This window comes from Orycteropus afer, unplaced genomic scaffold (genome assembly GCF_000298275.1).
Source record: "Orycteropus afer afer isolate SDZICR_OR568_19922 unplaced genomic scaffold, OryAfe1.0 scaffold00008, whole genome shotgun sequence".
Classification (NCBI taxonomy): Eukaryota; Metazoa; Chordata; class Mammalia; order Tubulidentata; family Orycteropodidae; genus Orycteropus; species Orycteropus afer.
Window position 1 is genome coordinate 979288 of NW_006921595.1, and position 25761 is coordinate 1005048.

General features: G+C 38.1%; 1 protein-coding gene across 1 annotated transcript in view; it reads left to right on the top strand.

The window, feature by feature from the left end:
• PDE1C (phosphodiesterase 1C) overlaps positions 1-25761 on the top strand; it is a 787489-nt gene that overhangs the window by 599457 nt on the left and 162271 nt on the right. The window contains exons 4-7 of the mRNA XM_007945296.2: positions 18093-18206; positions 19949-20131; positions 21081-21147; positions 24626-24742. Of these exons, the coding sequence (XP_007943487.1) occupies positions 18093-18206; positions 19949-20131; positions 21081-21147; positions 24626-24742 (481 nt within the window). The remainder of the gene's footprint in view (positions 1-18092; positions 18207-19948; positions 20132-21080; positions 21148-24625; positions 24743-25761) is intronic.

A 25761-nucleotide genomic window follows, 5' to 3' on the forward strand; every position in this document is an offset into this window, starting at 1 on the left:
TGCAGACTTTCACATCTTTCTCCTGTGGAGTGGATGATGAGTTTGGACCACTGACCTTTTAGTTAGGAGTTGAGCACTTAATCACTTGCAACACCAAGGCTCCTTAGTGGAGGCACAAAACCAAACAAACCAAACTCACTGCCAGAGAGTTGATTTGACTCATAATGACCCCTTCTTGGGTTTCCGAGGTGGCATCTCTATGGAAGTAGATTGCCCAATCTTCCTTCTGAGGGGTGGCTGGTGGGTTCGAATTGCCAGCCTTCTGGTTAGCAGTCAACAGCCTTAGACACTATACCACCAGACACAAGGTGAGACAAATAGTTCTGATTTAACTGTCCAGGTTCTCTTGAGCTTCACAGTCAATTCTGAGTCACCACATGTGTGGAAGCAGCCACTGTGCATGTGGGCAATGGAGAGGAGAGAAATAATAGTAGTTATAACAGATCCTTTCCTATAATTTCCTTCCTAGGCCTGGCGAAGCTGCCTCCTGTCCCAGGCCAACAACCCCTACCCTCCTTACAACCCTTTTCTCCAGTATACATTCAAAGCAGCAACCTTAAATCACCTTAGAAGTTTCTCAGTTTTCTTTTGGATTCTGTTTTTTTCCATTCTCTAGTTCTCCTGATTTAATCTTAAGGAAGGGAACTATGCTAATTTAGCATCCTAGTCATTATTTGACAGTCCCCCCCCCATGAATTAATTTTATTTGTTTATTTTTGGTATTGTAAAAGAAAAACACTTAAAAGCAGAAGTGGGAAAAAGATAATCTTGGATAATCTTATTAAAACATATTGTGTTTCTGTGTTGTTGCTAGCTGCCATCAGCCCCTCATTCATGGCAACCTCATATGTTATAGAGGAGAACTGTTCCATAGGGTTTTCTTGGCTCTAATCTTTTTCTTTTTTTTTTTTAATTGTGATTTGGGTGAAAGTTTACAGAGCAAATTCACTTTCCATAAAGCAGTTCACATACACATTGTCTCATGTCATTGACTACAATTTACCCCAATGCAACAGCTCCCCTCCCACTTCCTCCCAATAGTTACCTGGAAGAGGTATGTCCATTCTTGCCCCCTGAGCTGTCTCCCTGTGCATAAACAGCCCTTCTTTCTCCCATGATTGTTCTCTCCAAGGAGTGTATCTACCTCAGGTACATGTTCAACTCATATGCCTTTCTTTTGTTTGGCTGGAAGCCACAGGTGTGGGTTCAATTCCAGACCTGAAGGGCAGCTACGGGCCATAGTCTCAGGAGTTCCACCAGGCTCTATCAGACCAGCAAATCTGGTTCCCCCCCCCCTTTTTTTTTTCCACATGATTTTGAGTTTTTTCCACATTGTTCTCCCTCTCTATCCAGGATCTCCTACATAGATTCCCTCTCCGAGTGGTTGACAGTGGTAGCTGGGCACCATCTAGTTCTTCTGGTCTCATAGTTATATAGGCTGAGGGTTGCATGGTGTACCGGTCACTTGGACTAATTGTTTCCATGCATCTTTGGTTTTCTTCATCCTTCTTTTCTCTGGATGAGGAGAGACCAATCATTGCATCTAGATGATTGCTTGCAAGCTTTTAAGATCCTAGTCACTACTCTTGGCTGTAATCTTTACAGAACAGAACACAGAGCCACTGAGTGGGTTTGATCCTCCAACCTATAGGTTAGCAGCCAACTGCAAACCACTTGTGCCACCCAGGCTTCCTATGTTTGTAGTGTGGGAGAATTCCTGTGATTTTGCTGGGTAAGTGATTTAGCTTCTCTGGAATCATACTAACCCAATGCAATTCAGACTGAATAAGGAACTGAATTCAGGGAAAGAAGTGAAGACATCATCAGACCAAAAAACCTACCACCATCAAGTCAATTCTCACTGATGGGGACCCTATAAGACAGAGTACAACAGCCTCCTGAGGTCTCCAAGGCTGTAAATCTTTATGGAAACAGATTGCCACATATTTATCCCATGGAACAGCTAACCTTTTTGTTGGCAGCTGAGCACTTTAACTACTGTGCCACCAGGGCTTCTTCATGGGACTGAGTTGACTGTCATTAAGATATGGAGAAGCATATCTCTGCATGAGTTTCAACCTTTGTAAAATTTCCTGCAAACTTTTTTCTCATTCCTACTCATCTTCCTTTTCTCATTACCACCATTCAAAGATGCTTTTAGTTCTTCTCAATTCTTTGGTCTATTGAGACAGATGTTTTTGAAATGGCATGTTTATCAGCAGAGAAAAGCGATGGTGATTCTTTCCACATGAATAGCTACAAATGAAAAATGGATTCTGGAACTCACCTCTTGGCAGCTTGGCAGGATTTTACCTCCTTCCCCACCCCTAGACGCCAGCATGGCCTCGGTTTTCTTTCTCATTCTTTTTATTTATTTATCCCAAAGAGCAATGGCCAATAAAGGAGTTCTTATATTAATGCTTTTCCCAGTAATCTCTGCCCACCTGAAGTCATACTTTAGAAAGCTGACATTTTTCTTTAGGAATAAAGATTTCCCTAGCATAATTGTGAATCTTGCAACTTTTTTTTTTTTTTTTTTAAATATTTTTACACTATTTCCTCTTAACAAAATGTGGGAGTTGAGTGTCAGTAAAAACAGGTAAGGAATAAGCAGTTTTTAAAGAAATAGTTCTAAGGCCAAGAATGATGGGGAGGTAACCCCTTTCTAGATCACTGAATTATGTAACTGCAAGTGCCCCAAAAGAATAAAATCAAATTATAAACTTAAAATAAATTAAAACTTTAACCCTGAGTCATAGTACCTCTTAGTATACTTAAAATCATGAGACTTCTTTTTGACTGAACAGTGCTTTCTGCCTGGTGCTAAATGGCATAGCTTAACGAAAACAAAAGGAATTCAAATTGATCAGAAAATCTGTAGCAACCAAGACTGGATGTCAAAAGAATGGTTCCTTATTCATGGCCTGAAACATATAGAACAGAATAATTCAAAATCAATTTATAGTTTTTAGTGGTATCTATTATGTGATTTCTTTTTTGCTTGTAGCTGATTTCTTTGTCTAATTAATATTAATATACACTCAATATAATGTAAAGAGCTCTGGTGATGTAGTGGTTAAGGCATTTGACTGATAACCAAAAGATCAGTGGTTCAAATACACCAGCTTCTCTGGGGAAGAAAGATAGGACTATCTGCTTCCATAAAGATTTACAGCCTTGGAAACTCGATGAGGTTCGCTATGTGTTGCAATCAACTCGATGGCAGTGAGTTTTTTTTTTTTTTTTTTTTAATAATAAGTATTTCTGAGAGAAGGAATGAGGAATGTTGAAGCTAGCTAGTAGAGGGAAGCAGGCCAGAATGAAACTTATTTCATAAGTTTTGTTATCTAGAATATAAGTCCTTCAGTTTTCTTCTTATTCTGCAAATTTGTATTGGTTTTATTTAGTTATTGGCATTTCCAAATAAATTTTAGAATCAATTTTAGGATTAACATCTACCAAATAACATGTAGGAAATTCAGTTAGGATTTCATTGAATCTACAAATAAATTTAGGGAAAGCTCATATCTCAAAAATAATAAGTTTTTGGCAAGCAGCGACTGGGATCTTAAAAGCTTGCAAGCAGCCATCTAACTGCAACAATAGATCTCTCCTCATCCAGAGCAAACAAGTATAAAGAAAACCAAAGATGCATGGAAACAATTAGTCCAAGTGACGGGTACACCATGCGATCCACAGCCTATACGATGATGAGACCAAAAGAACTAGATGGTGCCCAGCTACCACTGTCAACCACTCGGAGGGGGATGTATGTAGGAGATCCTGGATAGAGAAGGAGAACAATGTGGAACAAAATTCAAAATCATTAGAAAACAAAAGGGGGGGGAGGACCAGATTTGCTGGTCTGATAGAGCCTGGTGGAACTCCTGAGACTATGGCCCCTAGCTGCCCTTCAGGTCTGGAACTGAACCCACACCTGTGGCTTCCAGGCAAACAAAAGAAAGGCATATGAGTTGAACATGTACCTGAGGCAGATACACTCCTTGGAGAGAACAATCATGGGAGAAAGAAGGGCTGTTTATGCACAGGGAGACAGCTCAGGGGGCAGGAATGTATGGAGGAATGGACATACCTCTTCCAGGTAACTATTGGGAGGAAGTGGGAGGGGAGCTGTTGCATTGGGGTAAATTGTAGTCAATGTCATGAGACAATGTGTATGTGAACTGCTTTATGGAAAGTGAATTTGCTCTGTAAACTTTTGCCCAAATGACAATTAAAAAAAAAAATGAGTTTTAAAAGTTATGGACATGTGTTATCCATTTATTTAGGCCATTTTAAATTCCTCTCAATATGTTCAAGTTTTCTGCATAGATAACCTGTACCTCTTTTGTAAGACTTATTCCTAAGTACTTTCTCTTTTGATGCTTGTGTAGATTTTACCATTTTCTAATTGTTAATTATTAAAAAAAAAAGACTAATATTTGTGCTTAACTTTATCTGATGACCTTGCTAAATTCACCTTTTCATAATTATTAGTTGATTTTTTTAGATATCCTGCTTTGGTATTATTTCATCTGTGAATAACGTGTTTTACTTTTTCTCTCCAGTCCTTATATCTTTTATTTCTTCTTTTCTTCTTACTGAACTGGTGAAGACTGCCCATACAATCTTGAGTAGAACTGGTGATAATAGATAATCTTTATATGATTAGCTGGATCAACAGGAACGCTTTTCATTTTTCAGTATTAAGTATAACGTTTTAGTTTTTTGAAAACAAACAAAAAACAGTATTAGATTTAGAAAATTCACTTCTTTTCCTCTTTGCTGAATTGTTGTTAGGTGCTGTCCAAGTCAGCTCCAACTCAGAGTGACCCCATGCACAGCAGAGCAAAATACTGCCCAGTCCTGCACCGGCCTCACAATCCTCATTGTGCTTGAGCCCATCATTGCAGCCACTGTGTCAATCCATCTCTTTGAGAGGCTTTCCCTTTTCTGCTGACCCTCGACTTTACCAAGCATGATATCCTTCTCCAGGGAACAGACCATTCTGACAACATGACCATAAGTTACTTATTACAAACAGGTGTTACGTTTTCTCAAATGCATTTTCTAAACCTATTGAGATGATCATATGATTTTTCTGCTTTTTTTCCTGTTAAAATAATGAATTATGTTTACTCATAGATTTAAAAATATTAAAGCAATCTTGCTTTATTGCAAGATTTCTCTGTGTTTGTTATCCTTTTTATTTATTGCTGGATTCGGTTTGCTAAAATTTTGCTTAAGATTTTTGCATCTATGTTCATGAGAGAGACTGGCCTATAATTATTTTCTTATAGTATCTGTTTGGTTTGGAAACCAGGAGTATACTAGCTTGATTTTAAATGAATTGGGAAAGAGTTCTTTTGCTTTTCTCTGGAATACATTGTCTAATTTCTTCTTTGAATTCATCAATAAAGTTATTTAGGATTGTAGTTTTCTTTGTGGGAATATTCTAAATTTTGGACTACATTCCTTTAATAGATAAAGAACTATTCATATTTTCTTTTTCTTTTTTTTTGGTTTAGGTTTTCCCCCTCCTTTTTTTAAAAAAAAATTTATTGTGATTTGGGTGAAGGTTTACAGAGCAAATTCATTTTCCATAGAGCAGTTCATATACATTTTGTTTCATGACATATTTTCTTTCATATGTCAGTTTTGATAAGTTATATTTTAAGGAATTTTCCATTTCATCTAAATTTTTAATGTATTTGCAGAAAATTATTTATAATATCCTTTTATTACCTTTTTAAAAGCCTGTAGGATCTGTGGTACTGTTTTCTTTTCCATTCTTTTTAGTTATCTGTGTCTTTTCTCTTCTTACTCAATTAATCTTGCTTGACTTAATAATTTTATTAAGCTTTTCAAAGAACCAGCTTTTGACTTTGTTGATTATTTCTACTTTAAGTTTAGTTTCTACATAATTAAGTTCTATTCTTGTTTTTATTATTATTATTGCTGCTGTGTTTTACTTTCTTTGGGCTACTTGTTCTTTTTTGGACTTTTTGAGATGGATAATGAGATCATCTATTTTCCAACTTTCTCCTTTTCTAACGTATTTATCTAAGGCTAGCTCTTTCCCTTCAAGCACTGCTTTCCCTGCCTGTCACAAGTTTTGACGTGTCATATTTTCATTATCATTTGGTTAAGATTATCTTCTGATTTCATCTCTGACCCATGAGTTACTTAGAAGTATACTGCTAAATTTGAAACATTTGGAATATTTCTAGTAATTTTTGTTGATTTTAATGTTAGTTGCACTTTTGTCAGAGAATGTAATCTATATGAGTTCATTCGTTTGAAATTTACTGTGACTTCCCTTGAGAACCAGCATGTGGTCAGTTTTCATTAGTGTTACATGGGCACTTGAAAACAATGTGTATTCTGTAGTAGTTTCTTGTAGTGTCAGTATATGTCAATCCGGTCAGTTTTGCTAATGATAGTGTTCAAATCTTTTACTAGTTAATTAGTTATATAGAGAGGTATGTAAAAAAATAAAAAGAAATAGATATAGAACCCCAGTTTCTTTTTCTTTTTTTTCTTAAGTGAAAAAGAAATTGGGATACAATAATTTATCTGTTTGTACATCTGCCCTAAGCATATGTAACTGGGAACCATAGAAGCAAAATTCTCTTTTATTTATGACATTAATGAAAGGTGAAAACTACATAATTAGGCTATTATTGCCAGTCATTATTTTTGTTCGTGTTTTTCTTGTTTTCGGTTTGGAGCTCTGGTAGCATAGTGCCTAAGGCACTTGACTGCTAACCAGAAGGCTGGGGGTTCAAACTCACCAGCCACTCCTCGGAAGGAAGATGGGGCAATCTACTTCTGTAGTGATAATGCCTCGGAAACCCAAGGAGGGGTCGCTATGAGTCGGGGCCGACTCGATGGCACATAACAACAACAACAAACAACAGACTGAGGAAACCACATACCCAAAACAAATCTTTCCTCAGAAATTCTTTAAATAAGTAACCTTACATATAACCACCAAACTTATGTAACACCCTATCAAAAGACTGTCACAATAGAGAGAATATATTAACACTGTGCTGTTGGGGATATCAGGCAAGCATGGTTAAAATGAAAACATACAGAATTACTAAGTACTCTTCTATTCTACTGTAAAACTGGTATTTCTAAAACTCAAATCCCACTATGCAACTTCCCCCATATTTAATATTTCTTTAGGGGCTACCCATTGTCTCCAGGAGAAAATTGAATGTCTTTAGCTTTGCACTAAGCCCACCAGTTCTGGCTTCGGCCCTCTTCTGAAATTTTATCTCTTGACATGCTCCTGAGCTCTAACTATCCGTGGAATTCCCTGAGTAGGTTGCAGTCTTCACACTTGTGGGACTTTTTGCACGTGTTGCTCCCCCTGTCTAGAAAGCACCATCTCTCCATCTCATTTTGCTTGCTTGGTGACCCTAGATTGACCTTCAAACAGCTCTGCTGTTACCTCCTATAGGGAAGCTTCGGCTTCCTACATAGAGATTCCTCTCCTTTGTGCTTTCTGAGGGGGCCTGGTGGCATAGTGTCTAAGGTATTTGACTGCTAACCAGAAGGCTGGCAGTTCAAATCCACCAGCCACTCCTCGGAGGGAAGATTGGGCAATTTCTTTCTGTACAGATCCTGCCTCAGAAAGCCAAGGAGGGGTCACTATGGGTCAAATCGACTTGACGCAACTTGATGGTAGTGAGTTTGTTTTGAGTTTGTGCTTTCTGAGCACCTCAGTCATCACACTTATTAGACTGCCTCATCGGTGTTGATTGCTTTCTGTCTTCCCTAATTGAAAGAAGTGCTGCATTTTCTACTCTTATATTCCTAGTTTCTATCATAGCACCTGCACATAGAAAGCATTCCATAAATGTTGAATAAGGGCTTCAAGTGCAGCCATCTTGTTGTGTTTAGCTGCTGTCTAGCATACTCCTGGTGACCCATGCACAACAGGATTGGACCATTGTGATCCATAGGATTTTCATCAGCTGATATTTCCGAAGTAGGTTAGCCGGTCTTTCTTCCTAGTCTGCCTCAGTCCAGGAGTTCCCCTGAAGGCTGTTCAGTATCATAGAAACACACAAAACTCCTCTGACAGACAGGTGATCTAGCCATCTTAACTAGTTGTAATTAAGTACAGAAGCAAACAAATTACCAGCAAAATGCTTGGGTTGACGTGGCATCATCAGATGATATTAAAGAATAAGCCTGACAGTCACTTTGGGGCACCAAATTTGAGGAGTAATTTTCATTCGCCTTTAGGCAAGTGGCAGGGGCTGGAAGTGAAGTGGAGGAAATAGGTATGTGAGAAGTATGCAGAAACACTGATGCCTTACAAATACTCTAATGTAATGAACTTGAAAGGTAGGTTTTTTTAACTCAGATGAATCTTGAGGACTCTTGACTCATCAGGACATGTATAGGAAGTGCTGTAAAAGATCCAACTCCCTTTCACATTCTTTCAAACTAAACAAAGCCTATGTCTGAGACAATAGCCTCTGTCAGCCATGTTGGTGTTTTAGGAGCTACTCTGGCAGCCTAGTGCCTAAGGCATTTGGCTGCTAACCAGAAGGCTGGCAATTCAAACCTGTCAGCCACTCCTCAGAAGGAAGATTGGGCAATCTACTTCCGTAGTGACACCACCTCAGAAACCCAAGGAGGGGTCTCTGTGAGTCGGATCTGACTCGATGGCAGTGAGTTTGATCTGGTTTGGTTTTATTCATTCTCAGAGGGAATAACCTTAGGCATAATGGATGAATACAATAAACTGTGTAATAGTACTTTTTCAAAATTTCTAGTTTATTTTTGCTTGTGCTTTTCCAGTAATTTCATTCCAGCAGTGTCTGAAGTTCAACAAATTTATGTGCTCTTGAAATGTAATATTGTACAGGTTTTGAAGATCTCACTTGGATAGGGAATAGTGCCTAGTTCATTGTAGGGCAATTATCTAAGTTAGAAAGTTTTACCTTATGTTGAGCCAATCAGTTGCTTTTTAATAAAGTTAACTCATTTGTCCTAGACATTATCTTTGTGGAAACTTTTTTTCTCCTACGTCATTCCTCACTTAGTTCCCCTCTTCCAGCTCCTTTATCCACCCCTCATATTGGCAAGGTTTTAGGGTAACTCAACATTCATGTTCCCTGCTCTGGATTTATGGACACAGAGAAATGAAGTGATAGAACATTTCATCATATGAATTGCAACAAAGAAGCATATGGAAAGCAAAGAGTTTATGTGAAGAAGAAAAGACTCACATAAAGATGCAGTGGCTCATCCACAGTAAGATCATATGCTATCTTCCCAGAAAGGCAGCTTGCCAAAGTTTGAAAGCATAAACTATTCCTAAAATGGTGTTGCTTCTATACTGGAACTGGCATCTGGCAGCCATGGTGACAGAAATGGATGGAGTGCTAGCACTATGAAAATTCACTCAGAAGAGAAACTTTTATTATTATTATTATTATTATTATTATTATTATTATATTCCTCATCTCCTTCCTTCTTTCCCTCCTTCTTCCTTTTGTGAATTTATTTGAAATGTTCATGAAATAAACTCCCACTGGGTCCTCAGGACAAAACTCCTTTTGAGTAGTATTAAAGAGCTAGATTTCCATCTTTCCCAAAATATAGGCTACAACTTACCATAGGACCTGGCCCTTGGGAACACTGGCCTTTTAGATGACATGAATTCACATGGAAAACCATCCAGACAAGCTTTACTTGGAAAACAAAGGCTGTCAGCTGAGCCTTCCAATCCCAGCTAGTTTTCTCCAAGTGTAACAAAAATACTTTATAATATTGGTGTGAAATACTCTGGCCACTTTTAGACAGTCCTTACTTAAGATGGATTCAGATCCAGGGAGAATTTGGACTTTGAGGGAAATCAGAGAAGGGTGCTTCCTTATTCTCAAAAATGTTAAGAAAATACTGTCTTTGAGACTAAAACCAAACATTTCTGTTGAGTCATTTCTGACTCATGGTGACCCTGTGTGTGTTAGAGCAGAACTGTGCTCTATCGCACTTTAAATGGCTGAGTTTTTGGAAGTAGATCACCAGACCTTACTTCCAAGGCACTGTTGAGTAGACTTGAACTGCCATCATTTTTTTTTAAATGATTCAAGGATTTATTAATCATACATGCAAAACACAGTGCTAATTGCATTAGCAAAAGATCAATGTAAAAACACTCACAATCCTGCAACCGTCAGTGTATAAAATTTTGTTTTAGTGGTTGAATGGCCTGACATTGTGTTCTTGAATTGCCAGCTTTTCGGTTAAGTAGCTGATCCCATTAACTGTTTGCACAACTGAAGGACTTTGATTCCCTCATTAGCTCATTGATGTGAGCTAATAAAGAGTTCCATAAACTCTTCTGCCCAAGAAATAGTTTCACTAAGAGGTAGGTGGTAGGTAAAGGAGAATGGGCCAGGATGTTTCCAACTAGAAGGTTAAAGGGCTGGAGGAGAGGGTGGGTGGAGGGACAGAGGGAGCAGCACCTACTGAACACTCTGCTAAAGCTTAACAATATCTGAAAGAAGGAGCATCTAGAATTACCCATTGCGTGTGGCTGCTACATAGAGCAGAAAGCCAGCATCAGTGTGGAGGGAGACAATTATAATGTGTATCTGACTAGAATGTAGTCTAAACAGGAGTGGGTCTATAGAAACTTGGCCACCATTTGCTCCATTTGAAAAAAAACAAAAAACATTTCTTACAATCTTTCTGTTGTCATGTATTGATTACCCTTAAGAATTTCTCTTCTAAAGAAGGGTTGCTTTCTGAATATATTTTCTCAAATGTAATTGAAGCAGGTTATCAAGGACTTTTTAATGCATGTAAAGGAGGTTGGAGAATATCTTAAGACCATTTGGACAATATTGAAAGATTTTAAGCAGGTTTTTCAAAATATAACCACTCTTGCCTTTAAAATGAGGAAGGTACTGAAAAAAAAATCAAATCAGAGTTCTGTGCTCCTTGAATTAAAAATAAGGAAAATCTTTTCCTATGCGGTTTAAATAATTAATTTTTAATAGTATTTAATAGTATTTTAATAGTATTTATCTTTCTATACAGACACTAAGTGCCTAAGGCACTTGTCTGCTAACCAGAAGGCTGGCGGTTCAAACCCACCAGCCTTGGAAGGAAGGTTGGGCAATCCTACTTCCGTAGTGATATTGCCTCGGAAACCCAAGGAGGAGTCGCTATGAGTCGGGGCCGACTCAACGGCATATAACAACAACAACAATACAGACACTACTAGCTATCACATATGACCAGCTCAGTTATGAGCTCAAAGTCAATAAATTGGCAATTTAATTTTTTTTAATAATATTTTATTGTGTTTTTGATGAAAGGTTACACAGCAAATTAGGTTCCCATTTTTAAATTTCTATACATACTGTTCAGATGGATTGATTACATTTTTCACAATGTGTCAGCTTACTCATTACTTCCATTCTGCTTGTTCAGTTTCCATTAATTTCGCCTCTGTGTCCCCTGCCACTCTAATCATCTCATCTTTGCTTGAGGGTAAATATTGATTGTTGGGATAAATCCTCCCTTCTCCTCCCATCTGTTGTAACCACCAAAGAACGTTGCTTTCTGAATGTATACCTATTCTTGTCTTTTTATAAAAGTGAGAACGTATGATAAAAAAAAAAAAAAGAATTTCTCTTCTTTCTCAGTATGCTCACTTTCTATTACACTATTTCAGCTTTTACTTTTATTTCACAGAATCTATAATTTCTTGAGCACAAAGCAGATACTCCCTAAAATTTACTTTGATTTCCTTCAATGATTTTTCCCCCAAAAGTAAGACCTTCCTCTGTATTTTCCACTGTTTCTATTACTGAATCTTTGCATACACACACACACACATATGTGTGTGTGTGTGTATGTATATATATATATATATATATAAACCAAAAACCAAACTAACTGCCATCGAGTCAATCCTAACTCATAGCGATCCCGTTTGGGTTTTCAAGGTGGTAAATCTTTACAGAAGTAGATTGTCCGGTCTTCCTTTTGTGGAGTGGCTGGTGGGTTTGAACTACCAACCTTCTGGTTAGCAGTCAAATGCCTTAGGCACTATGCCACCAGCGCTCCATATCTATATATACATATATATAGACAAATATGTGTGTATATATATATGTGTATATATGTATGTATGTATATGTTGTTGTTGTTGTTGTTGTTATGTGCCGTCGAGTCGACCCCGACTCATAGCGACCCCTCCTTGGGTTTCCGAGGCAGTATCACTACGGAAGTAGGATTGCCCAACCTTCCTTCCGAGGAGTGGCTGGTGGGTTTGAATATATGCATGTATATATAAATATATATAAAAATAAACTTATATATATAAATAAACTTAAATATACATACATATATTATATATATATATATATATATGTTGTATGCTGAGTGTTTTTTGGATGGCTTGTCCTAGGTTCCCTTTACTTTCTGCCAGGTGTTGGTAGAATTTTCACCACATATCATAAATTAGAAAGATGAAGTAGATGTAAATGATGTCTGGTACTTCTTATGCATCCTAAACATACTTTATTTCTGTACCATTTCTTCTCTGCAGTTGTAGAAGCCAATGGGTTTGGGGTTAGCTTTCTGTTTACAGTGTTGTGGTTTAGATCTTCACATGGGATACATAAATGTGTTTGTGCCCCATGTCTGCCTGGTACTGCTGGTCACTATATCAGCAAGAAGCCACACTGCAGATTTTCTGCTAATTACAGCCCAGAGCCTGGGCTTTCCAGTGGAGTTGATTTTCAACACTGCTGATCTGAACTGCTAAGTGGAATTCCCAGGGACGCTCTCCATGTATACACCACTCCTGCTCTGGCCTGCAGCCCATCCCCCAGCCTGCTGCATGAGATGAGGCTCCTTGCTACCTGATTACCTCCACATGAGCTGTTCCAGGACAGGGAATGTTAACATAGTGGATCTAAAGCTATATACCATATAATGTTCTTGATCGTTTCAATTGCTTTTTGACTGGTTATACTTAGCTTTTAGTTTGTAAAATGATGAAGGAAAAGCTTGTAAGAGGAATAGGAGCTATTGTCCTAGGAAAGAAGAAATGTCAGCCATTGTCATGCCATATCCTTGTCTTTGAACTATTAGCATTATGTTGAGTCTGTCACTTCTTTCAGGAATCCCTTTAAACTACTCTTCCATTTTAAAAGTTGGCTTAGTTAAATCTAGATCATGAATGCAGAGTCCATCTAACTGAACCCCATGAATCTATCCCTTGGGAAGCTGCTGCCCTTAAAGTTTGTTGCCCTCCTCCCATTGGCAAAGTATATGAAGCTCAAAAACATTTTTGAGCTGGTTTATATCTGAGAACATGTTTCTTAATTTCACATATATGTAACAACTCCACTAGATACAAAAACCTTGAGTTACAAAATATTATTATCAAAAACACACATTGTTTTAAAAAAATTGCTTTCTGGTGTTTAGCATGGTAAATTAAAAGTTTATGTCCAGCTTGGATTTTTGTTACCTGGTAATTAATCTTTTTTTTTTTCTTAAATATTTAAAGGTTCTTCTCTTCATTCTTTGAATTCAAAAATTATAACAGCATATGTTGGGTGCTTACTTCTTAAATTTTTTTTCTGGTTTTATTTGATCCCTCTTTATCTGCTTATATAGGTATTTTCTCAGCCTTGGAAAACTTTTATTTTTTTTTCTGCCAACCCTATGCATGGCCTTGGGTACACTCCCTGCTGCATAGACCAACCTGATAGTTCAGCCTGTCCACCCATCTATCTACCCATATACCCATGTTTGCCTTCACTGACAACGCAGTACTGTATGTGCAAAAGGGTTCATCTTTGTTGTCTGTACCTCCCATGCACCTCTCTGTGTCATCCTTTTCCTCAAAGCCGCCATGTTGATCACTCACGTTTGGTACATTGCCCTTCTCTTCACCCAAATCACTACTTATTATCTACCTATCTAACAGTGTTCCCTATCCTACCCTCCCACCTCTGGTAACCAACAAAGAAAATTTTTAAATTTTATCTTTGATTAAAGCTTCTGTTTTGTTTCTTTTTTTTCCTCTGAAAGCCCCATTGTCAGTTAATAGGATCTTCTGGTTTATATACTTCTATTGGTCTATATTTTCTCTCAACCTTTTTTTTCTGCTTAGTCCTGTCTCCTCCTTGGGTTTCTTGAATTGGGGTGGATCCTATCAGATTTTTTCTTTTTAAGTTTAAATTTACTTTCATTTTACATTTGCTAGTTAAAAGACCAGACAGCCTGGGGGTTGGTTGGGTCCCTTGAGGTGAGAGGCAGACTTGGAGGCTGACTTAGCCAGGAATGTGTTTTGCTAAAGAGCTTCATATCCTTATTAGGGACAGCAGTCAGGGCTAGCTACCCCAGTTTCCCCGTTCTTTGGCAGGTTTTTTGTCTACTGAGTATGAGTGACTAGTAAGCCCTTCATTCTAACTTCCCATCCTGTACTGCCTCTGAAACCCAGAACACTTCCTACGGCTGCTAATGGGATCTGAGGGTTGACCCTCCACCAAGCCTACAGAGGGCTATGCTGATGTCCTTTGTACATTTCCCTTTTGCTTGCTGGGGACTTAACAAGCCAGGCAAGTACCACCCTCTATCTAATCTCATCTGTGCTCTACATAATTGAAAATGCAATTTTTGTGTATTGTCCCTCTTGCCTACTTTTTAAGGTTGATGCAGGACTTTTCTTCATTTTCTATTGTTGGTAATTTTTGTGTAGATCTTAGATTTAAGTTGTAAGGAGTCACTTACAACTTGTCAAGAAGCCAACCTATTATCTCCCATGAATACAAGACTGAGAATATTTTGAGGTCAGGAAGGTAGGTTCAGATTGCATAAATGATGAGAAATGGAGACTTGGACAAATATCCTGCTAAAATTTTTCTCATTTGGTTATCTTTGATGATTATGGTAATTGAACAGCATCAATGGCAATAATCATAACAATTGCCTTTTTAAAAAACTAAACACTAAAGAATAATGGTAGAATCTGTGAAACACCGCATAACATGGATGAACTTGGAGGACATTATGCTGAATGAAATAAGTCAATCACAGAAGGACAAATAGAGTATTAGTTCGTTATTGTAAAAAGTCAAGGAAAGGTTTGTATATGGAAGGAAACTTTCTTTGTTGGTTACCAGGCGAAGGGAGGAAACACTGTTAGATTGGTAGAGACAAGTATCAATTTGGGTGGAAACACTGCAAAAAAAAAAATGCATTTACCCACGTGACTTTAGTTTTGTGTATTTCACTGCACATAAATTATATTTCAATAAAATGTATTTTAAAATATGAAAAGATTAAACCAAATAAAACCTGTTGCCATGAAGTCAATTTGGACTTGTAATGACCCTATAGGACAGAGTAAAACTGCCCCATAAGTATTCCAAGGCCATAAGTTTTTATGGAAGTAGATTGCCCATCTTTCTCCCATGGAACGGCTGGTGGATTCAAACCACTGATCTTTTGGTTAGCATCCAAGGTCTTAACTACTGTGCCACCAGTAACCCTTCCATAAAGATTGTTGTTCTTGTTATGTGTCGTCAAGTTGGCCCCGACTCATAGCGACCCCTCCTTGGGTTTCTGAGGCAGTATCACCACAGAAGTAGATTGCCCAACCGAAGTCATTAGTTTTTTTTTTCCCTGCCCCATAGGATTTCCTAGGCTGTAATCTTTATGGATTACAGCCTAGGAAATCCTATGGGGCAGGGAAAAAAAAAAATAAATAAAACAAAACAAAAAAACTAATGACTTCCTGCCATGTATCAATTTGATTTAATCTTTATATCAACCTTGAGAACTTGGTAGTTGCTTCTCCACTTTACAGATGACACTCAGAGAAGTTAAATAATGTGCCTGGTGTCACATAACTAATTTGTGTGAAGTGGGATTCAAGCTTAAGTTTGTCTTCAAAGTCTGTTGTTTTCTGTGTTACCAGTCAACAGCCTGAAGAGTTTTCCAATCTCCAAATCTCTGTAGTCTGTAAAGTGTTAACAGTTATAGGACTCTGATCATCTGTAGTCCTTTTATTGTTCTAATATACGAAGTCCTTCCCTGTGTGGATAAAGTTCATATAAATAAGAGAAGAGCATTTTTAAAATCAGCTTTTACATGTGTAGTGCAATGGCATAAGTTGATTACTTCACATTATGTCACTATTCTCACAACTTCTACCTATATTGTTTACCGTCGTTAACTTAGACTCTCTGCCCCTTAAAGTTCTCATTTGTGCTTTATTTAGGGTTACTGGTGTCAATTTGATCTCCTTAAAATAGCACAAAGCTCAAGGCAAACATTCTTTGCTAACTGAGCTAAACTGTTGTTGAGTTTAAAAATGACTTCATGGGATAGTTTCAGTTCAAGGTTTAAAAATTGTTTCCTGGCTGTATATTCAGTGATTCACCTCGTCTCAAGGGATCCAGTAAGTGTAGTTTCCATGATAATTTGATGTTCTGTTCCACATTTTTTCTCCTTTCAATAAAGATCTATCTGTTGAGTTCTTGGTCAAAACATCCAGGAGCTGAGCACTATCCATTTCTTCCAGTCTCAGGTGAAGAAGATGGTAGATAGGTCATGGATGCAATTAGACTGGCAGCCATTTCCTTCTCCAATTCTTGGGTCTCCTTCTTCCTCTGTTTCTCCAGGCAAAATAGAGAACATTTGTTGTATCTTGGGTGACCACTTGCTTTTAAGACCCCCGGCCCTGCTCACTGAACAAGGAGTTGGAATAGAAAATCTAAAGACAACATTTGGCCAATTGACTGGATAGACCTACAAAACCATAACCCTAAACCTTTAAACCAAGAAAACTTCTAATACCTAGGTAATTGTACCTAAGTGGTATCAACAGCTGCTGCCTTTTTCATTTCTTTTGGCTGCGTTTTAAATTCTGAAGTTACATGCAACACTATATTTACCAACTTGCACACCATTTTTTTTACTGACATACAACTTAGTGATGTTAGTTATAGTACTTCATTTGTGTAACCATTACCTTCAATCGATGCCAATTTTCCTATCACCACAGATAAAAATTCACTACTTCTCTCCTGTCCCCACCCCTAATAACTGCCATCGAGTCGGATCCGACTCATAGTGACCCCTCCTTGGGTTTCCGAGGCGGTATCACTACGAAAGTAGATTACCCAACTTTCCTTCCGAGGAGTGGCTGGTGGGTTTGAACGTCAGACTTCTGGTTAGCAGTCAAATGCCTTAGGCACTACACCATTAGAACTCCTCTAATAACCATTAGTTTCTATATATTTACCTATTCTTGTCATTTCGTATAAGTGAGGCCATATATTTGTCCTTCTGTGATTGACCTGTTTTGCTTAGCATAATGTCTTTGAGCATTTTGTAGCATGTATTGAGAGATGGGCATGTTTTATTGTTTCTCTTGTACTGGCTAGAACTTTAGATTAACCATGGGAAGGGCTTGTTTGCAGTTCCTTCATTTGTCATCCACTGTCTTGTCTTTTCTTTTTTTGACTAGAGTATTTATTTGCTCTTCTTGTCCTATAAAATTGTTTATATTCTAACATATTCCTTATGTAAATGATGTGACTCTCCTTGCCTATCTTGGAAAATCCCTCTCTGTTGCCACTGCTGAACACAGTATCTTAAACATAGCAGAATTTCAAGAGATGTTTAGTGATGTTGCTGCTGATTGTGCTTTATTACATACAATGAACACAAGAAAAATCAGAATAAAATATTGATAATGTTTATGGTTATCAACATAATCAGTAACCCATGAATTGTTGAAAATATAGAAGGTTAGGAAGTATTCATGTTGCTGGTGCCTGGTTGATGAGGCATTTTTGGTCTTGCTTCACAATTTTTTGTCTAGCTTATCCAACTCAATGGCACATAACAACAACAAAACATCCCTTTGAGAACTGTTGGTCTGCTCCATAATTTGATTTCTATTTTCCTTCCAAACATATTGGAATTAATAAGAACATTCAATAACTGTAAAATGTGTCACTATAATTTTAGGATTATTTTTTTATTTCATCTTCTAACTTAATCCTATCTATTTTTTCTCATAGGTTGAGATCTTTGGTCAAACAATTAGAGAGAGGGGAGGCGTCTGTGGTAGATCTTAAGAAGAATTTGGAATATGCAGCCACAGTACTTGAATCTGTATACATTGATGAAACCAGGTAAGTTAAAGACAAGGGAAGACTAGTCCAGTGAAGGTAAATTTTCTGTTAAATGGCTTTTATAAAATCATCCCCCATACTAGATATGGTTGTTGTTATATGCCATCGAGTCGGCCCTGACTCATAGTGACCCCTCTTTGGGTTTCCGAGGTGGTATCACTACGGAAGTAGGATTGCCCAACCTTCCTTCCGAGGAGTGGCTGGTGGGTTTGAACTGCCAGCCTTCTGGTTAGCAGTCAAGTGCCTTAGGCACTATGCTACCAAAGATGGAGTAGGATTCAAATCACTGTCTTGGAGTCTTAGTTTCCAAAAATAAACTGGGTAGATTTGGACAAGTCACTGAGCCTGTGTGCCTCTTCCCCTATAAAAAGAGTCCGTGGAACCTATCTTACAAGCCTCTTATGACAGTGACGTGAGACAATGTAAAAGAAGAACAGGTAATTTTTAAAAACCTGGTAAGATTTTTTTTTTAATCAAATAAGTAGTTTCACTGTTACTATTGCATATTGTTTGCCTCAGCCTAAAAATTATGGTCAAGTTTTAATTCACAATGTCCATCAGTAAATGGATACTCCTGTTCGGAATACATTTGTTTTCTTAAGCATCTATTATTTCTCCTTTAAGCATACGTTTGTTATTGACTTTCTTAGCAGACTCTTCCCACTTGGATTATCCCAGAGCATTCAAACAATTGCAGTTACTAAATGCATTTATAAAAGCAACAGAATTGCTTTTTTTTTGAAAAATGCTGAAATGGTGAATATAGAAAGATTTTTTTTTTCTAATTCAGATAGGGCTATCTGTCAGTAGTTTTAATGTCTATATTTTATTTGCTAAATTCCAATATGAAAATATTTCATCATAATCTCAGGATTCTGTTGTCTATTTTCTGGTGACACACTTGGTTCCTAATTTAAGGAGATTGATTGAAGTCATAGTATTTTCACATAAGGGTTCTTTCTTTCCCCACATGTGCTTAAGGGAAAACAAAACACTTTATATTGACACTTGCTTCTACTGCTTATTTTTAGTAGGTGTTAATATAAATAGAAATTATAATATTATGTTTTATTTTAACTTATTATTATTATTTAATTGTGTTCTTTTCTAGTGGTCTTCCTTATAAATAAGTTTAAAAAAATAAGCTACATGCAGTGTCAGGTAACTTAAATCATGATGTTCAAATGAAAAACATTATTTTAGTTATTTTGTTTGAATGTAGACATTTGAATTTCTGCAACATCTTCTTAAATTGAAAAGAGTATCAACTAGGATCAGCACTGCAGAGAACTGGGTAGCTCAGTGGTAGTGATTTGGATGATTCTTTGCAGCATTTCTTTGAATTAAATAAGGCCAAATGGTCCATTTATGAAATAGTTCATTGAATGACAATTATACCTCTCTGTGAATGCATTTTAAAATGGAAAGTTTAAATTCCACTCAAATCCCACAAATCTTCAAGGAGTAAAGATACTGGGTGCTCCTGAGAGCAGGATCCATGGAACCTGAGGTAGGATCTATCTGACTCCCCCTCGTCCCTTTGTCTCTCTGTCTCTGGTAAAGAGAACTATCCCAAAACACAAATGGCCTTACCAAAAAGGTGCTACATATTTTGTGGCCAATACTTGTTGGTTTTTTTGCTCGTTTGTGTGAAGGTGGTGTACAAAGGAGCAGCTGTTTTGAACACAGAGCTCTAGCTTCAGATTTAATCTCAGTGTCCTGGTTATGTTTCTTGTATTCAGGCGACTCCTGGATACCGAGGATGAGCTCAGTGACATCCAGTCAGATGCCGTGCCATCTGAGGTCCGAGACTGGCTGGCTTCCACCTTCACGCGGCAGATGGGGATGATGCTCAGAAGAAGTGAGGAGAAGCCTCGGTTCAAGACCATCGTCCATGCAGTGCAGGCTGGGATTTTTGTGGAGAGGTAAAGATGGTTTCCATTCCGTGACCAAAGCAGCAAACAGAATACCAGTTTCCAATAGCTGGAAACTTTGCTCCAATATAGGCTGGATATCCTTTACATATTGAAAATCCTGGGTGGGAAAAATAGTCTTGAATGGGAAATGACAAAAACATATCTATTTTAATATTGGTTGCCTCATTAGGACAAGCTTTTGCCTTTGCTCAGAATTCTTTTTTTAAAAAGTGGAGATGGTTTAGTTTGAGTTCAGTCTGTAGTATTTAAAGAATAATATCTTCTAATCCATCATTCATTGACATGGACATGATGGCTACATTTGGAGCAGGTCTGGGATACTTTGGGATTGCTGACTCTGGAAGGGCAGTTTATTTGCAGGGGTTTGAGTTTCCGATGACACTCTCAGCTTTGTTAGTCATTTTACTCTTTGAAATTGAATTGCCTTCCTTCTTCCTCAGAAAGAGTACAAAAACTTATTATTGCTGTAATCCATGTTGCACAATTACATATTTACAAATTCCATGTTGAGTGCAAAATTTATCTTGGCCATTTCTCTTTCTTGTTTTTGACAATTCTAAAGATCATGTTCTTCTAAATGGGTTGCTCATGTATGTGCTTCATTCAGGTTAAAGTGCCATGCTTCATACTGTCCATACTGCACTGTGATTCACTTCTGACAGAATTGACCTGTTTTAATAATTAATTTCCAATTCTGGGCACATCAGCTTTTTGTTTGTTTGTTTGTTTCCAATGGCTCATGTGTTTGGGGTTGCTTTCATTTATCTTAATTTAGCATTTAGTGCACTTGAGTGACTATGAAAAAGGTCATAGAAGAAATTTTTGGTTCCTTGGGTCACCAGAGGACATGACTTATTATTATTTTGTGTAAGTCTATGGGCAACTAATCCTTCTTTGTAAGAAATTACAATGCATTTTTCCCCTCTGACTTTGCCAGAATGTACAGACGGACATCAAACATGGTTGGATTGAGTTACCCACCAGCTGTTATTGAAGCATTGAAGGTAATACCAATGGAAAGATATTAAAATGTATTAGATACCCTATAAAAAATACAGATAAAGAATGTATATGGATTGTTGAATGGAAAACCACTTTGCTCTATAAACTTTCACCTAAATCACAATTTAAAAAATAAATAGAACACAACAAAAAGTGTAGTGAAATTTGTTATAAAGAAAGAAAATTTATGTGCAACTCTTTACCCAGTCATTCCTGACTTTTTTCTTTCATTATCTTTTTTTTTTAAATTGGTTCTAACAATGTAACTCTCTTTTCAGCCTTCTTACTATATGTTTTGGTTACTTCTAGTACCACTCTAACAGAAATACCACATATGGTTGGCTTTAACAAACAGGAGTTTATTCTCTTATAGTTTTAGAGGCTAGAAGTCAAAGTTCAAAGTGCCAGCCTCTAGGGGCTGGGTAAAAGCCCCTCGACCTTGGGCTTCAGCTCTGGCTCTTGCTCCTGGTCCACTGAAGCTGGAGGCTTTTCTTAACTCAGGCAGCTGCTGGCTGTTCAGGTTGACAAACCCAAGGTTGAAAAGTAAAAAGGCATAGTTCCGATATTACCAAACCACACCACAGGCCATTGATTCAAGTCCATTAAGAGTCCAAAGACTGGCAGACGACATGGCAGGCTGCTGAACAATGACTTGACTACATGCAGGATTCAAGCATGCCAAAAGCTGGAGACCTTCCTCAAAATTGCTTCTTATATACTGGAACCAGACCACATCCCTAAAGCAGCCACTCAGCTGCTCCAATAGATTCTACCATGGAGTTAATTACCAATCTTACTGTGGGGAATAACTACATCCAGCTGTTCAGCCACTCAAAACCAGGCCCAGCCAAGCTGACACATAACTTTAACTACCACACTATATATGTTTTAAAATCCAACTCTGTGTTGGTTTTACTTCTTTCTACTTCCCTGGAGCAGTTTAGGTTTTGTACAGTCATCTGGTATCATGGGACTCAGTCTGTCTTTGGCCAGAGGAGATCAAATTTGTTTTGGCTATAAGTATTTAACATCAGAGGATCTTTGTTGATCTTAATATTATTTGATCACCTATTCTAAATGCATTTTATAGACAAAGAAACAAAGACTCAACCAACTTTTTAAAAAAGAGACACTGTTAGTTAGATATAGAGCTAAAGTTCAACCCCAAAGTTCTTGTCACATAGTAAACTCTCAATAACATTTAGTTCATGAATGTATGCCCCCATAGTCTTTGTCCTCTCCATATAGTCTCTCTGGTTTTCCCAAGACTCTCATTGAAGCAAAATATTTCATGAGAAGTGACACAGATGTTTGAGTTTAAAAGAGCTAAATGCCACAGAAGTACTCTGAATCATGCAAGCTCTTAGAACAGTAGATAATCTCTCTAAAAGCCCCAGAGCAAAAGAATTCCTCTAGGTGTATGTTAGGTCAGATCCACTAATCTGAGGGTATCCCAGCTGCACTTCACCTGACTTGCCTTCTGAATTTGAGAGCCTGGCTGTCCTAAAGCCTAGGAAAACTAGGCTGGTTGACGTCACATGGAGCCAGGTCCAGGAACAGTGCCACATTCCAACATTGCTAAAGCCATTGTTTTACTCTGACACCTGAAAAATTTATTACCTGATGATATTTTCAGAGGACAATTTAAATTGTTTGTTCATGGAATCATGGGTGGGAGGGCTTTTTGATTAATTCAATTCAGAAAAGAGCCTGTTAGAGCCATTTGATTATATATTCATAATCGTTTCTCCCGTCTATAAGCCATTCACTAGCTAAGTTTTTGATACCATATATGCACAAATTTTCTGTCTCTGTTTTGTGTTTTCTCTTAACTCATGTTAAGACCAAGAGTACTCACAGCAAGAAGACATGCATGTTTTCTCTGATTCTTCAACTCTCACTCTAATGCCCAATACATTCGTGTCATTTACAGTGATATTTCCCATATTAATCAGTGAAATCCTTCATGAGATCTGATGTTTTATAACACTCAGTATGAAGCTGCATTGATTCTCCATAATTGAATCTGAAACATTCAGTGGAAGTCTTTGAAACATTAAAACCATCTTTCACATTGAATTTCTTTCTTTTTTGTGAACGTAAATACCACCAACCAAACCCACTGTCATCAAGTAGATTCCAACTCATTACAACCCTATCAGACAGAATAGAACTGCCCTATATGGTTTGCAAGGACCACCTGGTCCTGCAGGATGTGGACAAGTGGTCCTTTGATGTCTTTTCCCTCAATGATGCCAGTGGTGATCACGCACTGAACGCTTTATGGAAGCAGATTGCCTCATCTTTCTCCCATGGGGAGGCTGGTGGATTCGAACCACCAGCCTTTTTTTTTGGTTAGCAGCCGAATGTCTTAACCACTGTGCCACCATAGCTCTTGAACATAAATACAGGTAGTTTTAAATGTACCAAGACATTTATGAAAATATTTTCTTCCAAATTGTGGCACTTTCTATGCAGAACTGAAGAAAATATGGAGCACCCTGTAATGCACATGAATTGTTATTTTATACTTAAACCAAAAAAAAAAAACAAACAAACTCACTGCCATTGAGTCATATCTGACTCATAGGAACCCCTCCTTGGATTTCCCAGCCAGTATCACTACGATCTCTGGTAGCATAGTGCCTAAGGCACTTGACGGCTAACCAGAAGGCTGGTGGTTCAAACCCACCAGCCACTCCTGGCTGAAGGAAGGTTGGGCAATCTAGTGATACTGCCTCGGAAACCCAAGGAGGGGTGCTATGAGTCGGGTCTGACTCGACGGCACGTAACAACAATAACAACATCACTACGGAAATAGATTGCCAAACCTTCCTTCCAAGGAGTAGCTGGTGGGTTTGAACTGCCAGCCTTCTGGTTAGCAGTCAGATGCCTTAGGCACTATGCTAAGGCACTTGTTCCTGGCCCACTGAAGCTGGAGACTTTTCTTAACTCAGGCAGCTGCTGGCTGTTGAGGCTGAAAAACCCAAGGTCAAAAAGTAAAAAGGCATAGTCCCGATATTACCAAACCACACCACAGGCCATTGATTCAAGTCCATTAAGAGTCCAAAGACTGGCAGACAACATGGCAGGCTGCTGAACAATGATTCGACTACATGCAGGAATCAAGCATGCCAAAAGCTGGAGACCTTACTCAAAATTGCTTCTTATATACTAAGACCACATCCCTAAGGCAGCTACTCAACTACCAGAGACTGGCATATAGTAGATACTTTATAATTTTGTTATTATCAGATTATTGTTTTAATAATAATAATAATAGTTAACATTTTAACAGTAAATGCCATGTAGGACTCCTAAGTTGGAAAAAGTTTGAGAATAGATGAGTCTTAATGTTCTTAGTCTTGGGCTGTGAAATCTTGACTGAGGAATGCATGGCTGACCCCATCGTGAGGAGATTAGCACCCTTCTGAATGGCACTGGACTAATGGCATTCTTTTCCCCCACCTGGTCCTGCAGGATGTGGACAAGTGGTCCTTTGATGTCTTTTCCCTCAATGATGCCAGTGGTGATCACGCACTGAAATTCATTTTCTATGAATTACTCACGCGCTATGATCTGATCAGCCGTTTTAAGGTGAGTGACGAGGACACGGGTTTCATTTCTTCTCCTCAGCTACAACTTAAGAGCACATTTAAAAATAATAAATTGTGCATATTTATCCATCCTTGTATGAATCTTGGGCCAAAACCAAGAGATGCCTTTTATTATCGACAGAACACTGTGCAGGATGATTTGGGACCCATTCTTGTTACAGTCACTGTGCGGAACTCCTCAGTGATGGGAACTCTTCATTGCCCACTTGTCTGATGGGTCTAAATGGCAGAGGAGGGACCGGAAAAGCCCAGAGCCCAGTCATCTTAGAAATACAAGCCTGAAATAGCCAAGGTCCCCCATGGGCTCTGCCTGCAGATTTCATTTTGGTGTGATGTTATGTCCTGTCGACACCACCATCACAGAGACAATAATGGAGACAGAGTGCATATCTGCTGCCTATAAACTTTTTTTTTCTAGCCACTTGGCTCATTCAGATAGATACTCTCACTTGTCATCTGTGACAGACCATTGACATTTCTAAGCCATCCATACCTCAAATTAATTCTTCAACTTTAAAAAGAGAACATGCGTCTTTTCCAGTGTTCAACCCCCTCAGCCTTCAAATATCTCAGACTCTCAAGGTCAGCCCAGGTTCTCAAGGGAACCTGTATATTCATCTGCCAACATCTATCATAGCAGTGACTTGGGCTTCTCACAGTAGTGGATGAGCTTGTGGAAAATGCAGGTCATTTTCTGTCCAGCATATTAATTTCTTTGGACAACATGGTTCTTTATCACTTTCTGAAGGACTGAGTATTTAGGAACACATTTACATGACTATAAATACTTTATGACCAACCAACCAACCAGTTCTCATTGAATCACTTCTGACTCAAAGTGACCCGATGTGTGTCAGAGTAGAACTCAAAGTGACCCCATGTGTGTCAGAGTAGAACTGTGTGCCATAGAGTTCTTTTTTGGGGGGTGGAGGGGTACACTTTTTTTTTTTTTTTAATTGTGATTTGGGTAAATGTTTACAGAGCAAATTCACTTTCCAT